This window comes from Apostichopus japonicus, chromosome 5, assembly GCF_037975245.1.
Source record: "Apostichopus japonicus isolate 1M-3 chromosome 5, ASM3797524v1, whole genome shotgun sequence".
Taxonomy (NCBI): Eukaryota; Metazoa; Echinodermata; class Holothuroidea; order Aspidochirotida; family Stichopodidae; genus Apostichopus; species Apostichopus japonicus.
In genome coordinates this window covers 21,062,858-21,078,721 of record NC_092565.1, presented here as the reverse complement: position 1 = coordinate 21,078,721, position 15,864 = coordinate 21,062,858, and the positions used below count along the sequence as shown (strand labels likewise).

The 15,864-nt window shown below is 37.2% G+C and overlaps 1 protein-coding gene across 2 annotated transcripts; it reads right to left on the bottom strand.

Moving 5' to 3' along the window:
- Positions 1–220: 220 nt before the first annotated feature.
- Positions 221–15,455, bottom strand: LOC139968002 (metal transporter CNNM4-like). 2 transcript variants are annotated; one of them, XM_071972272.1, is made up of 6 exons: positions 15,238–15,455; positions 11,919–13,387; positions 10,766–10,909; positions 9,151–9,291; positions 7,700–7,951; positions 221–5,693 (listed from the first exon to the last, which is right to left on the bottom strand). In XM_071972272.1, the coding sequence occupies exons 2-6, from the start codon at positions 13,255–13,257 to the stop codon at positions 5,326–5,328; spliced, it is 2,244 nt and encodes a 747-aa protein (XP_071828373.1). In that variant the 5' UTR covers positions 13,258–13,387; positions 15,238–15,455; the 3' UTR covers positions 221–5,325. The 2 variants fall into 2 exon arrangements, with proteins under 2 accessions (XP_071828373.1, XP_071828372.1); XM_071972271.1 differs by having other exon boundaries at positions 15,250–15,455.
- Between the last annotated feature and the right edge of the window lie 409 nt (positions 15,456–15,864).

The window sequence follows — 15,864 nt, the reverse complement described above, 5'->3', positions numbered from 1 at the left end:
TATTACCACTCCTGGATATCTGCCACTCTTAGTAACTATTGAACATACTGTACCTTTCTGTTAAATTTGGTGGAAACCAGGATGACCTTGTTTAATACTACAAATTCATTTAAGATGGATGTTATTAAAGAAATACGTTAAGTAGAATAAATAATGAAACATGGGCACAATCAGTGAACACACAGACACAAAGTGTTCCTTTACATTCAAACCGAGGACACCATTGTTTGAATCCATTTACCCTCACTTTAACAATACCCCATAACAAATAGAATTTCTTATGAGGACGTGGTGTTCCTTTTCAAATAACATCTGAGGATTTGGCATTCCTTTGTTCAAGCTTCTAGTCCTCAGTCTAAAATGCAAAACAAAGTGCACATATGTAAACACACACAGACTAAACCTCCTGCAACACAATCCTTGTGCATAGGGACTGAAAATGATGATATTATGATATGTTGCTCACACGATAAACATAACTAATTTCTCATAAATCCATGACTACCCCATTTCAAGCTTTTGAGAACAATCTTAGCATGCATTCCAAATGTGACAGCAACCGTTTGTATATCCAGCTGCGGTCTCAAAACATCAGATGTTGGTCAAGAGGTCTAGACAGAAATAAACGTATATAATTTACCAATAAAACAAGGTAATCACGAAATGCCCAGTATGATGATCCACATACGGTGGTGTTAAAAATGTTTCCAAAGCAGGCAAGTCAACAGGCTTACATAGTACAAAGTTAGGGTAAACTGGGATGGAATATTTCCTCCAATTAAACTGGATGCTTACGCAAAAGGATAATAATGGAACGTAACTGGCAGTCCCTCACCTGTGACTGGTAGCTTGAGAATTTTTCTATTTCTAAGAAGCAATAAAAATGAGATAATAAACACACACACACACACACCCAAGCTTGTATTACATTCCAACCGAGCACCCCATTGTATTTTCAATTGTTCAAATCCACGTACCCTAACCTTAACAATACCCCATACAATAGAATTCTTCCGAGGACGTGGTGATTCTTTAGAAATCACAACCGAGGACCTGGAATTCTTTTGTTGAAGTACTCGGTCAGATAGAAAAACAAATGCACGCACACACACACACACAATTATCAAGGAGCGCTGTCTAGGAGTACCCAAAAAATATAGGCAACCAATATTGTAGCATAATCGATAAGTTGATCATATTTTATAGCAAGCATTGTTCTTGGGACTCGGTGATTTTTCGGCTGTCGCGGGTAATTTTCGGAGTGTAGGGTGATATTACCTATCATCTTGAAACAAATATCAAATATAATATCTGCATCACTGTCTTGTCAGACGGAAGTTGACTTGATTGACTTTTTTAACCCGTTGAACAATTTTGAAATTAAATGTTACGAAGAAATGGAATTTGTAAGTTATGTTTCCTCTTGTCAACTGCTGCTAACAAGGACATTGAAACTAAAAAGAATTTAATGATCTTTTGAAACTTAGAACTTACAACGATTCGGTTAAATTGTTAAAAGCAATTATTGCAACGATTTGTATCTGAAAAAGATCAAATGCAGCTATTCCAAACAGAGTAACAAAACATGCAAACATTATTTCCAAAGCATAATTCCAACCTATGACTGTTTTTGTGCAAAATTTAATTGGTAAGATGAATGAAACAGGTACACTTTGCCAGTGCTATTTGTGTAGTAGTATCTGTGGTACCAGCGAGTGCATAATATAACTTAAGGCTTAAATGTTTTTGCACCATGGAGTATTGAAAGACTTGAACTAGCTAGAAATGAATGTACAGAACTCCATATAAGGTATTAAATCTAAAACACAAATGAAATTATTAAACAGAAACAGAAAAAAAATAAAATCAAAGGGTGGTAATATAACAAGAACATGAAGAAGAAGAAGGAAAAATGTTTATATTATACAGAGAAACACTTTGGGCAGTATATGAAATATTTAAAAGAAAAAAATAGAAACATGTGAAGTCGAGCCGTGACTACGTATCAGAGAAGACATACATCAGTTTTATTTTTACTCTACTTACCCCTCCCTTGGTTAAACACACATTAAACTTTGGCACAATTTCAGAGAAAGGAAAAAATATCTGAACTCTTGGGTACATTTAGCCGTCAGCCGATTACATTTTTTATAAACCATATTCCACCACCTGCCGGAAAATGAATTCAAATTTGTTTGTGCAGTGCTCCCTGTAGGAAACCAGTCGGTAAACTTTTGAGGTCATGACCCAGGTTCTTCCAAGAGGACTTAGCCACAACTAGTCTTCTGATTGATCGTAAGATGAAACTTGAAAATCTTGTCAAAGAATTAAAAAGTATCCTTGGAAGCCAATTTCAGTTTATTAGTTGTTTTGGTAAGAAACAAAATATGTACCTGCTTTGAGATTATTTCCTTAAACATTTTGTTCCGCAACTTAACTTCCTGGAAGAGAGTTAAATATGTCCACAGCAGTGTTATCACAATGTCACAACTCGAGTCACTAAACGAAGTGAAGTGACTAAAAGAAGTTTGTGAAATACCCCTCCCCCACCCCCATACAGGGACCCAAATCAGTAACAATACTTGGGTCACGAAAGTCACCGGTAATGACTCGAAGGGACCCACAATAAAGTAACTAGTGTCAGCTCTGGTTTACACCTGATAACTTTGTTTTGTTTAGCACATAGGGGCATAACATGTGTGACTATAATACCGAGAAAATAATGACTGTAATACCGAGAACATAATGACTGTAATACCGAGAACATAATGACTGAAATACCGAGAAATTAATGACTATAACACAATGAAAGTAATGACTGTAACACCGAGAAATTAATGGCTATAATACCGAGAAAGTAATGACGCTTGATCTTCAGAAAATAATGTAGGAATTACCATCACCATGGAAATCATGCCAACTACTTCAATGACCAATCTGGTGCAAGAGAAGGGACGTTAATCTAGGAATTTGTGCAAACTCCTTTTACAAATTACAAAAATATAATTAGTATAATGTAAATCAGCTGTTCAGTTTGCAAAATTACAAAAAAAAATTGCACATTAATTTAACATATGGAATAATTCATTTCACCACTGAAATATAACTTAACTGACTCTTCGAGAGTAAACTAAAACATCGTCAAGGGGTTTAAGTCTGCTTTTATCCATTTTGTGCTGTTACTTTCTGGTCAGGTCATGTAATATCAAATGCAAGCACATAGCCCACACTTGTACATACCATCTTACCCACCTCCATAATGACATAAAGAATTCCGCCTAACATATCTCATAGAGACAAATTTAATTGGTCTTTAAATCGGAGATGATACGAGAAATGCTTTTAAGATGACTCCCAATTAATAGAGGGTGCTGTTAAGCTATACAGCCAGCTGACAGTTAACACAAGTAAAACTTGACAGAAATGGTTTACTGTAAATGTAGTTATGCTGTTTCTTTTGAATAATCTACAAGTATATCAAAGAAATAAAACTAATATGTTAAATATTGTTTTGGTTTACAGCTTCCATCACATACTTCAGATGCACAATATCTAATGAATAGTTAAATGCTGTACATTCAGCCAGACAATGATAAACAAGCATAGACAATCTCAAAGAGGTAATAATCCTGCAGTTGGTCCTTGGAACTTCTGGAGTTAATTTAGTAAACATACATGAATACTGATCTAAATACATATGATTGAAATTGATCAAACTATCATCTTTAGACACAAAAACTGATCAAATGAGGTGTTTCTTTCTTTCATTCTATTCTCGCAAAAACAAATTTGCAACAAATTCCTACACGATACACTTTTAGCAAGAAACAATCCCTAAGCAGTTGAAAAGTTTGTGAACTTTGAAGTCGAATTCGAGCCATATTAAAAGTCGAGATCGAGAGTCGAAGTCGAGCCATTCTAAAAGCAAACCAAAGTCACGGCAATGACTTTCTTCTGAAGTCTTGCACTTCGCAGCACATGGTCCCATCACTGGGCAGGGAAGGAGAGGGGGTGGGGAATCTGTTCAAACACTTTTCTAATACCAACAGAAAATCCATTTAATATTTGAACCAAAACTTTCTTGATTAAATTGGTCCACCTTAAATCACGAAAATTATCATTTTTATGTTAATATATATATATACATCACTGATCTTGAGGTGAAGTAAATTCTTACTTTGTGCAAATCCTACTGATAGTTCTTGATGAATTTGTGGATAACATATCATCATCTATAAAACTCACCTTACATCATCCCTGGCATTGTAGTTTGCTTCACACACGATTAAAATTATGATAATTCAATGAAAGCACCAGTTTTAATACTATAATCAGCTGGTCGATCCAGGTTATTGGAACCAACATCTCACATGGAGGGGGGGGGGGGGTGTCTGAGAGCATCCTCCCCTAGAAATATTGTGCGAATAACTAGGTCTACTTTTGAATTTTGGAGAAGTAAACAGCTCCACACCCCTGCCTGGATCCATGTCTGATAATTACATAATTAACTGACCACTAACTGAAAAGAGAATTCAACAGATTACATCTGGTCCTTTGATACATCCAATGTTTTCCTCTGGCCCTTGTACAAATTTAAAGAGAACCTATGTCCTAGAATCATGTAGCATTAAAAAAATTATCATTTTGCTTATTATTACTTTTATAATTTGAAATGTGTGAAATAATTGATTTCATATTTATTTAAGAATATAGTATTGTTACACTTAACATAGATTTCCTGAGCCTACTTCTTTTTTTCCCCCCGTTAAAACATTCTATTAACTAAATGAATAATTTATCGGGTATCATTAAGCAAAATCAAACGAACCCCCAAAAAACATAAACCTTCTGCAAAGTGGGCAAGATGCCAGGTAGACCTAACAGTGTGATGGCGTTAACAAGATTCACGAGCGTGAAAACTGCGATATTTGGATAAGAAAAAAGGAAATTGATTCCGGACCACCAACTTTATAGCAAAACTAACCCTAGTTTGATTAATAGTTTTTATTTTGTGAACTTGTTATAGTAGCAAACTCAAAGACATTGAATAGATAGTACATTTTCCTTGGTGTCATTCAATGCTTTTCATCTTTACTTTATTTAACTATACCACCTTTAACATTTTTATTGATCCTTTCCATCACCCACCCCCCTCCCACCCCCCACAAATTTTGCACATATATTTATTCACCCAACAAAAAAAGGGTTCAAAATATTGGAATAACTTTAAGGTGGGCTGGATAGCATGATCTGTAATGCACTATAAAGATGACTTAAGTTTCCTGTCACTATAAAACTAAAACGTTACATTTATCAGAGCTTTTGTTATGCGGTAGACTCCTTTGGATGCTTCTGTAGGAGATTGACCTGAGGGGAATAGTCTTCGGAACTGGCTTCTTCGTCTGGGCCTGGAAGTTGGTTGTTCGGGATGGCATTCTCCGGCTGATTTTCTACCACTGGTTTCTTCTGGGTTTTCTTCCACTGTTTGCTGAACACCTCGGTCGATGACTCGGTGTTATGCAACTCTCGCTCCATTTTGGTTGCCACAGATGCAGCGTGGTACTGCGCACCTGTTACTTTCAGGTACTGTATGTCGGACAGAAGCCGCACTGTGAAATCGGGCTTGAAGATAGCCGCACGGAGGGAACTGGGGGTACTCGGTGTGCTGCCTTGGGATAAGGCTGGGGAATCATCTGAAGAAACAATAGACTGCTTTATCACCAGTCTGTCCAGCTTGAATACAGGACTGACACAAACACAACAATCATATTATATATATGACAGATATCTTCGTGTAGAACTATTCACCAACCAGAATGCAAGAATGCATTGTGGTTTCGATGATGTAACACATGAGCAGTTTTCTTCATGAATCTGACGTAATGTATAGTGAGGGTGTACATGTTTACAATGGTTTCACGATTTGACCTCTGATGACTCTCCAAATGACCTTTGACCTCCACCAAAAACAATAGGCTTCTTCAACCCAATGTGGTACTTCTGCACACTAAATTAAAGGTCGGCCCAAGCCTCCCGTATTGAGATATCGTGTTTACAAGGTTTTCACAATTTCAACCCTGGTGACCCCAAATGACCTTTGACATCCACCAAAAACAATAGGCTTCTATTACACAAATGTGGTACTTCTACACACTAAATATGAGGTCCTCCCAAGCTTTCCTTACAGAGATTTCATGTTTACAAGGTTTTCACAATTTCACCCCTGGTGACCCGAAATGACCATTGACCTCCATTAAAAATAATAGGCTTCTTGTACTCAATGTGGTACTTCTACACACTAAGTATGAAGTCTTCCCGAGCTTTCCTTCTTGAGATACCGTATTTACAAGGTTTTCACAATTTGACCCCTGGTGACCCTGAATGACCTTTGACCTCCACCAAAAACAATAGGCTTCTTGTACATAATGTGGTACGTCTACACATATGAAATTGGTCTGACCTTCCCTTGTTGAGATATCGTGTTTACAAGCTGGGCTTCACAAACGCACACACACATACATATGCCATCATGAATGCATAGGTTACGATTATCACTGAAACCAAAAAAAAACTATAACAAAAAGTCTTGCTGCATTTGGGAGATATCCTTGTTTAACAGTTGTGTCTGGGGAGCTGTCATTTTGCAAATATGTGATGTCAACATGTCACTAGGGTCTGAAACCTTTTAAATAAAATACCATTTCTCTGTTTTTCTTTTCATATTTCCAAGTGTCAAATGTCAGCAGTCCTGAACACTGAAACCAATGTCATCATGAGGTCATGTAAAGGCCTTCAGAATGATAGAGTCAGTATTGCCAAAAATCCATCCATTTTACAGTAGATTGTAATAAAAAAAAAAAGATTAATAACCTAAGACATAATATGAAGCATGTGTGACTTGATGATGTCATATTGAGACTTGATCGAGTCTTCAGCTTTGTGTGTGTGAAGGAACATTAAATCTGTGATACCTCTTGAATGAAATAAAAAAAATTCTTAGTTGCTAAGGAGAGTTTATTACATGTCAAAGGGTGCATTGTGAGCCATATTTTGACTAGAAATTAAGTATATATCAGACTGCCAAAAAAAAAAAAAAATGTCAAATTCAGAACTCCTAATAAACCAAACTGTGATGTTCTTAGATTGTCAAACCACCTTCAGTTAGTTACCCTGGTAACAAGCTGCTTTAACTATCTGTTTTTCATTTAATACCTGGAATCTTTACAACCTTGGAAATGTACACAATCGTAAAAATGCTTGCTGATTTAAAATGTTCAAGAATTTTGTGAAAGAGCTCACAAAACAAATCAAGATGTTTTATCTTCATGACATCTTGATGGCAATCAACACTTGTATATATATATATATATTTATATATATATATATATATATATATATATATATATATATATATATATATGTCTAAAATGATCAGATCTTTCAGATTTCAGGACCGGGCAGAAGAAGCTTTGATGATTGGTTCTAGGCCAACAACTCTGCTGCACTGTATAATATTTTTTTTGCAGTTTTTGAATTCCGGTTCTCCTTTAACTTACGAAGCAAAACAACATCATCAAAGGCAAAACTAAAGTGTTACAAATAGGTACTTTAATTGACTAAATGTTTTGTTTAAAAAAAAATAATCAAATTAAATAAAAAAAAAATCAAATCATAACAACTAAAAAAAATAAACTATTACCTGAAGGGGCGACCAGTGCCTGCTGACCGAAATATGAAAACGGTCCTTGCTCAAAGACCAAATTTTCTTTTCCTATGGTGACCTCCACTCGACCCTGTAGGACCATGATGAAGTAGTCGACGGGTACGCCGTGGGTAAAGAGGTAGATTTCTTCTTCATCCTCCTTCCGGGTCACATCGTATATGATATCCTGCTGCAGCAACCGATGGAGGATGGTTTCGGACATGAACTCCCTCTGGAATGGTTTCACCTCTGCAAAGACATCCAAAAGCCTCGATAGTTGCTCGTGGGCTGACAAATGGTACTCTGTCAGCTGACATTTATCAAGGCCTACCAAATTCACAAGTTTAGCTGCTTGCTACAAGACATGTGAAGTGCTTAAAAAAAACACTACAGACTAAAAACCAAGGTTCTCTTTGGCATTTTTCCTTAATTACACTCACTTACATTGATCAATTAAATGTACTCTGGAAGGGGTGGGTACATCAATTAATGTAAACACATTGGAGGAGGGGGTGGGGGGGGGGAACAGCCCAATAATATCTGCTGATAATAAACAGTAGTACAGGGCTTATGTTACGTACAGAAATGGGGCCGCTTTTCACTTTTACTGGTGATTGTTCCCCAGGTTTGTGTATTTCAATGCTTAGATTGATGTTTTGTTTAATTTTTATTTGTTTATTTCAATGTTCACATTTATGTTATTGTTTTTTATTTATTGTTTTCATTTTTTATTTCAATGTTTAGCTTTATTATCTTGATGTCTACTGGCCGACAAATACAAGTGTGTTGTCCTTCTTCTGGCAATTGTCAAAATCAACTGGCATTTAGCCAGTAAAAAAAACAGCATGAATTTGGAGGCCTCATTATGTTTAAAAGTATATTAGGAGTCAGTCCAATCCGCTGAATTTGAAATAATCCTACATTCTACAACATTTGAAGTGAGAACTCAAATGGTCACTACGCAGATCATGCAGTGAATAAATTTACCCTAATAGCAAGCCATCACCGTGTTATCCCAGTTAAGATTGATTGTAAACTGTATGAACCACAGAAAGTGGCATTGCATGTCATGATTTCCACAGCCGAATAAATCATCATATGATTAGCATAGTCCTTGAGGTTCTACGTTGTTCGAGTCCTACAAAGTTTGAATTTGTCGTAGTCTTTGCAAACAGCCTTGTATTGATCTGAAATGAGTGGATCTGTAATCTTATGTTTTTATTAAGCAGTCGGCCTAATGACTTGGCATTACGTTTGCCATGAATTAAATCATTCTGGAACTGAGCCCTTGACTATTTCTGTTTCATCATGTCTATTTGTAATGTCCTTGGATCACTGGTAAATTTCTAACCATCTGTTGATATGTCGTTTGGGTCCTAAAAACAAAAACAAAACTAACGGCATGAATTGAGGCATACTTTCATGTTATAAAATAGACAATTTTATACCTGCTGAGAGAAACTGGAATGTTGCCAGGGACAACTGGGGTGATATCTTTGGTCGTTTGACATCATCATCCTGCTCGGCAAACACAGAGTAGTCTCTTCGATAATTGTGATCCCGTCTAGACTTCTTTGATGTTTTATCAACTGCAGAAAGTTGGGCAAAAAGTTGGTATCACTCATCGAATGTAAGACCGATACAAGATGTGCTGAGAAACTCGCAACAGCACATTCCAACCAGAAAACGAAAAACGTTTAGTGCTTATGATGCCCAAACACATTCATAGAGCAGTAAGCTATACATGTTAATATTCATGAAGTTGTGCACACCAAACTGAAGAGGGATTTATCTATTGACTAATGTGGCAACATATACAGTCACGTACTACCAGGAATCAGTTTAAATGTTGACAAGGTCCATCAAGTAACATAGTATAAAGACAGATACATGCATGAATATTCACGAGGTCAAATTTAATGATCTCATAAGCATGTATCTATATACTTACATCGTATTATCCAAGTATATGTGTAAAGCTAATTAAACTCACTATATCAGTGATATCTGATTAAGAATTTTATGCTCACTGATTAATTTTGATGATATGCACACAAAAAACAGCACGGTTGATTGTAAGAATGTAGTGTGGCAAAACTTATTTACCAATAATGAAAACCATGTAACATTTGGTTCTTGTATTGTGTTTAAAAGCCATTTCTTGCAATTTGATGAATATTAATGACATGAAGTTGGAGACGTCATGAAAATGTGCTCATTATGTACCAACATCACCAAACCAGTATGAACCAAATTTTACACTGAGCCCAGCCCATTTATTAATATTCATGAATTGGGAACCTAAAACAATTTTATCATCACAGGGTATCTACTTTAACGAGTATGACATTGATTCACCTTGTGGTTGTTGTGGTAGTTACATCAACATACCAAGTATAAACTAACTCCGGTTGTATGCCACATCCACACACACCCATACATACACCTACACACACGCCAGCACGATCGCAAAGGTTACTGAGCCTTCGGCATGGTCACCAAATACAGTAAATAAATTGTTCTGTCCCCCCTTCCTTCTCCCCTTGTTTCCCCCCCCCCATCACTCCTCTTCTCATAGCTCTCTTCCACCCTTTTTTTCTCCACACCTTTCTGTCTTTGTCCTTCTCCAGTTTATTCCCTACCCCCTTCCTTTTAATCCTCTCTTTGTCCCTCCACTGTTTACCTCCTACTTCTCCTCTTCCCCTGTTGGTTTCTTTCTTCTCTCCATCCCTTGTCTACTAATCCCCTTACATCTATCTCTTTGTGTTCACTATGCTCATTAACCTGTCTGTATTCTGTGCTTGTTATTGTCCCTTCTGTTACTGTTACTTGTCATTAAGCCTTTGAAGAAGATCCTGCTAGGATCGAAACGTCAGGCCAACTCACTTTTACACATTCTCTTACACAGGCTCTCTAGTGGGTAAGCAGTTTGCTGACAGTTTTATTATATTTTGTTTTAATTAAATCGTTCTGAAAACGAAGTATCAGTGAAACAAGGAATATGGTATAGCAATATGTGAACAATAACATAGGTCAGACAGAGTATAAGGTAGAAACACATACTATATTGGTCAGTTTCATCAACAATTTCTGCTTTGATCAATTCTTCGATGACATCTTCCAGCGTAACCAACCCTAAGACTTCGTAGAAAGGATCGCCCTCACCCTCGTTATTGACACGATTTACTATAGCCAAGTGAGATTCACCTGGAAGGAAAAGGAAATTATTTCAGTATTTGTTGTTTATGTCATATATTTATTTAACTTTAAAGGGTATACTCCGTTAGCGAAAAGTTAATCTGCCCCCGAGGCCCTAAAATATATATTAAATAAAAGTAGAGACTCACAGAAAATGGAGCAACATATGTTGGAAATATGCAGAGGCAGAAGTTAATGTACTGTGTCATACCTTAATATTTACCTAAACTTTGATGTATTTAAGCAGGCATGAATCTGTTTTGGAAAGAGGGGGGGGGGGGGTGTGTGCAACACCTTTTTAACATAACATAAAAGTTAACAGCACATCCTTGTGTCCAGTTTTAAATACAGACCTCATTTATATCAAGCACTTCACGTCTAATAGCTTTTTTTTGGGGGGGGGAGGTGAGCCCCAGTTCCCTCTACACGGGAGTCAACTTCAACAACCCTAGGGTCACAGCCACACCATTTTAAAATCCTAGATTGGCCTGTATCAAGTTATCAATTTCTTATGAAAACCCCCCCCCCCCCCAAAAAAAAATACAACTGTGAAATATATACTCAAGTAATGGTGTGTTGATAAGTATGTACAGTGCAGTATGTTTGCTACACAAATCTCAGTGCAGAAAAATTTCATTTTCAGTAGTTTGTCAACATACCACAAACTATATGCATGAACCTATTCATAAACACTTTCAGATCAAATAGAATCATGTGCAATTGACTTGCTGATTTTTTAGTTATTTTGTTTATTATCAGAAAAGCCTAGGAGTGTCTTTTTTAATTTAAATTAATGGTAAAAGTTGGCCAAAAAAAGTGAATGTGAAGTATTTCAATTGAATGTTTATTGCCAAGATTTCAAGAACAGTTTGTAAAAATAACTGTTGTTTTTAATTTAAAATCAATGGTAAAAGTTGACCAAAAGAACTGAAAGTTAAGTATTTTCAATTGAATGTTTTGCCAAGATTTCAAGGAACAGTTTTGTAAAAATGACTGTTTTTCAAAAATGATTTATTACCTCTTTTGAATTCTGTTAGCATGTAATCAAGAGTTGTGTCATCAAAGACAAAGTTGATAGGATGTTTGTAGAATTTCACCACGGTCTTCAAGGGCGTACAGTCGTCAGGATCCACAAACGCCAAGTCCTTGACAAAGAGTAGTGCCGTGATGTTCTCCCGACTTTTTGAGTAGACTGGTATTCGTGTGAATCCTTTATGCATAATATCCGTGACGGTCTTGAAGTCCAACACGGCATCTTCGTCTAACATGAAACAGTCAGTCAGGGGAGTCATGACGTCCGAGACTGTCTTGCGCTTGAGTTCCAGAGCGCCGGATATCATGTCCACTTCTTCCTTCCGGAGGTCATTGTACTCGTCCGTCACCTTGAGTAACTCTAGCAGACGTTCTCGATTGTACACCTGACCGATCTCTTGACCCAGGATCAGATCTAAAATTTTACTGACGGGCCAAGACACCGGGAAAGTCACTACCATGAAAAATTTGGTTATCAAGAGTGTCTTCGCTCCGATGGCTAAACCGTGTCTGGAGCAGATGCTCTGCGGGACTATCTCGCCAAATATGACGATACCCGCGGTGGCACCTAAGACGGCGAAGATACCGGACGATAGGTCATCGAGCAAGACAGTTAACGTAGTGTTCACCAAAACATTCCCTAACAGAAGGGTACACAGCAAATAGTTACCCGTCTTTCTTATTGGCGATATCTGCTTGGCATATTTCTTCTCGGAGGGTTCTCCACAGTTTTGAAGAATTTTCAACTCTGTCGGGTCCAGAGCCATGAGCCCTAAATTCAATCCACTGAAGAGGCCGGAAAACACGAGAAGTATTACGATCAGAGAGATCTGTAGCCAAAGTGGTAATAGCGGAGGGTGCACTGTGATGGTGAGCCAGGGGTCAACGCCCTGGTGTATCCATTCATTCTCCGATACTTCCAAACACATGTATAGCGTGTCACTGCTCCACACTGAACTTAATGAAACAGTCACTAGACAAGTATTTATATCCCCAGATTCACTATTATTTGTGACAAACTCGATACGGAATGCCTTGGTCCTCTCCACGTCACCACAGGGGTTCCCTCTCTGGCTCTTTGATTTAATAAATAAAATACTCTGACCCTCTTGCAGACCACTTCCAATCAATTGAAGGTTGGACGGAGCATTCTCTTCGATCTGCACGACTCCATTTTCACCTATATTTATATCGTTACTTCCTTTTATTATTGCTGTTATGGAAGGCTCTTGGGCATCTGTGAAAATGACAGATATTGCCAGAACTAACATGATATACATCGCAAAAGAATAGAGAAATCCACGTATCCTACACCCGGATTCCATTTTAATAACGAAACCTACACAGCTGTTAGCTGGAACAATAGATAAAAAAAAAGACACACAATGTTCTGTATCTCGCGTAGAAGTTGATTCAGGTAGTTCGATGACTGAAGTATTTCCTATTGCTGCAAATCTGGAAAACAAAATATAAGAAATATCAAAGAAGGGGCAACTTCAAGCTATTGTCCCTTTTGAACCTTAACTTTCAAAATTCATTGAAATAGGGAATTATAGGTATCATTTTAAAGCTAAAAGGTCTGAAGTTTTTGATTGTCTACATAGATTTTATGCATGGAGAGCTTCAGAGTTTCAGCAGTGGGGGGGGGGGGCACTCATATCAGTACTAGCTTACCAGTGCCGTAGATACGACTCTGGGTGTTAATGCGTGTGATCCCGGAATTCAGTTTACAGATCTCCGAAGATTTTGTATAGTGATATAACATATCTCAACCTATGTGCTAGTTGTAAAAGATTGAAGAGAAAAGTATCTCGTCTTTAATTATTTGGAGGAGAGTCGCAGACCTTTTGTCCAGTTTATTTCAATTCAGTGACTTGGATACTTGTATTCTACTGACACTCAAAGCTTAAACTCACTTTAGCAGATGCGATTGAAAATTACTCTAAGATAAGGTGACCATATTTGCCTGACTGGAAATCAGGGACATTTATTGCATGACTGATATGGGGGAGGGGTCTAAGGAAATGTTTTGGAACATGTTCAAGTGCCTAAGGTGCTTATATGGTGATACTTAAAAAAAAAAAAAAATTTCAAAATATATAGATTTTTCTTAGATGAAATTTACTTACTTTACGAAAGAGTGCTAGGCTAGATCGATCTAGCATATTTTAACAGTGTTTCCACTTTGCACTGGCCCACCTGAAATACTGGTTAGTTCCGTTCTGCGACTGCACACTTGACTAAATTTTGTTTTTACAATTATTTACTAATAATGTGGGATATTTTCGAAATTCCTGAACATTTTGAGGAATTGGGGACATTTTCGGGGACACTTGTTTTTCGGGGACAGCACACTGTAATAGGGGCTGTCCCCGAAAATCGGGGACGTCTGGTCACCTTACTCTAAGAAGTTTTCTAATTGGTTGATGAAGAGACAAATGTAAAGTTGCCAAAGAGTCAGAGGGCAACATTTGTGCTAGTCATGAGTAGTAAAAACTGTATGTTAGTTCGAATATATGTCCCACTAAGTGTGAATTAGGGAATGTGCAGATACAAAGCCCAGAAGTGCCCGAGCTGTTAATTCAGGGTGTCGCTGGAGGTTCACATTTTTCAGTTAATAACTTGTTCATACTTTGCATAATTAATTATATGCGTGTGACGTATGGGACATTTGAATTTTGATCAATTAGCTAGTGCATTCAATTAATTCAAGTTTTCACATATATAATTGGGAAATTTATTGAACCATCCTTTATTATTTTAAATCTTATTGATTCTTTGAAATGAAAATGTTACCTGACAGAGAAACAGTACAAAATATTATAATTTGTTCAATGTGACCCAAAGGAAACATTTGTATACAATCAATGTAATAATTATGTGACACTGAAATGCTAAAACAAAAATTGAAGGCATATAGGGCCCTACATGCTTATGTTGGAACCTCTCTGGATCCCTGTTTAGCCTAGGCTTAATGTCAAATTAGACTGGTCCTAGCGTAACTAGTAATGTACAGTATCTATTACAGCATCGAAAATACACGGAGGCGATGGGCGAATGGACACAGCAGCTACAGGGCCTATCAAGTACCAGTGCAGCTACATAGCCTATGTAACTATAACACAGTACGCGAGTTTAGGGAACACGCGAAATTGCCGTATTCTAGTTGTAGTAGCACTAGCATAGCAGGTCTAACGTTAGGCCTTGCCTAGTGTGAATTAGACTAGTCGTAGTACTACTGTAGTAATACACTAACTTACTACTACTACTAGCCTTGGCCTAAGTTAATAAAAGTTTACACTTACTGTTTCACTTACACGTTATAGTACCGTCAAAAAACATGTGTCATTTCACACAGTTTATTTTATCGCAATCGGTTAAGATGTAAGGTTTATATATATGCATCAAACTAAATGACATTATATTCATCATTGAAGAAAGCATTCGTCGTTCAATTTCCTTCCTAGCTTAGGCCATTGCTCAATTTCTCATCATCACGGAAAAATACTGGCAACTCCGCCCCCACTTTTAATGGTTGAAGGTAGAAGCCAATAACAGCAGCTATGGCATACTAAATGTACGAGTCCCATGTATATAGAGGGACTCACATTTCATTTCATTTATTTCGTCTATACATAAGAACAATAGAACAAAGCATGTATAACTTCATGCATGGTTTATATTGATAAAGAGTCCCGCATAAAGGGACTCAAAGTTATGACGTGCATGGTGGTGTACGATGTACGTACGCCCCTAACTTCGCGTACTATGTTTTACAGGTAGCTGCACCGAAAGACACTCGTTGTGGTACCCCATTGAAGTGACTGATCGAACTTGCAAGTCAAATTGTAACCACTTTTTCAATCGCAATTTTATCCTCAAAGCAACGGCCAAAGTACGTTGCAACAGCGAAACAAGTAAACATCAATTTT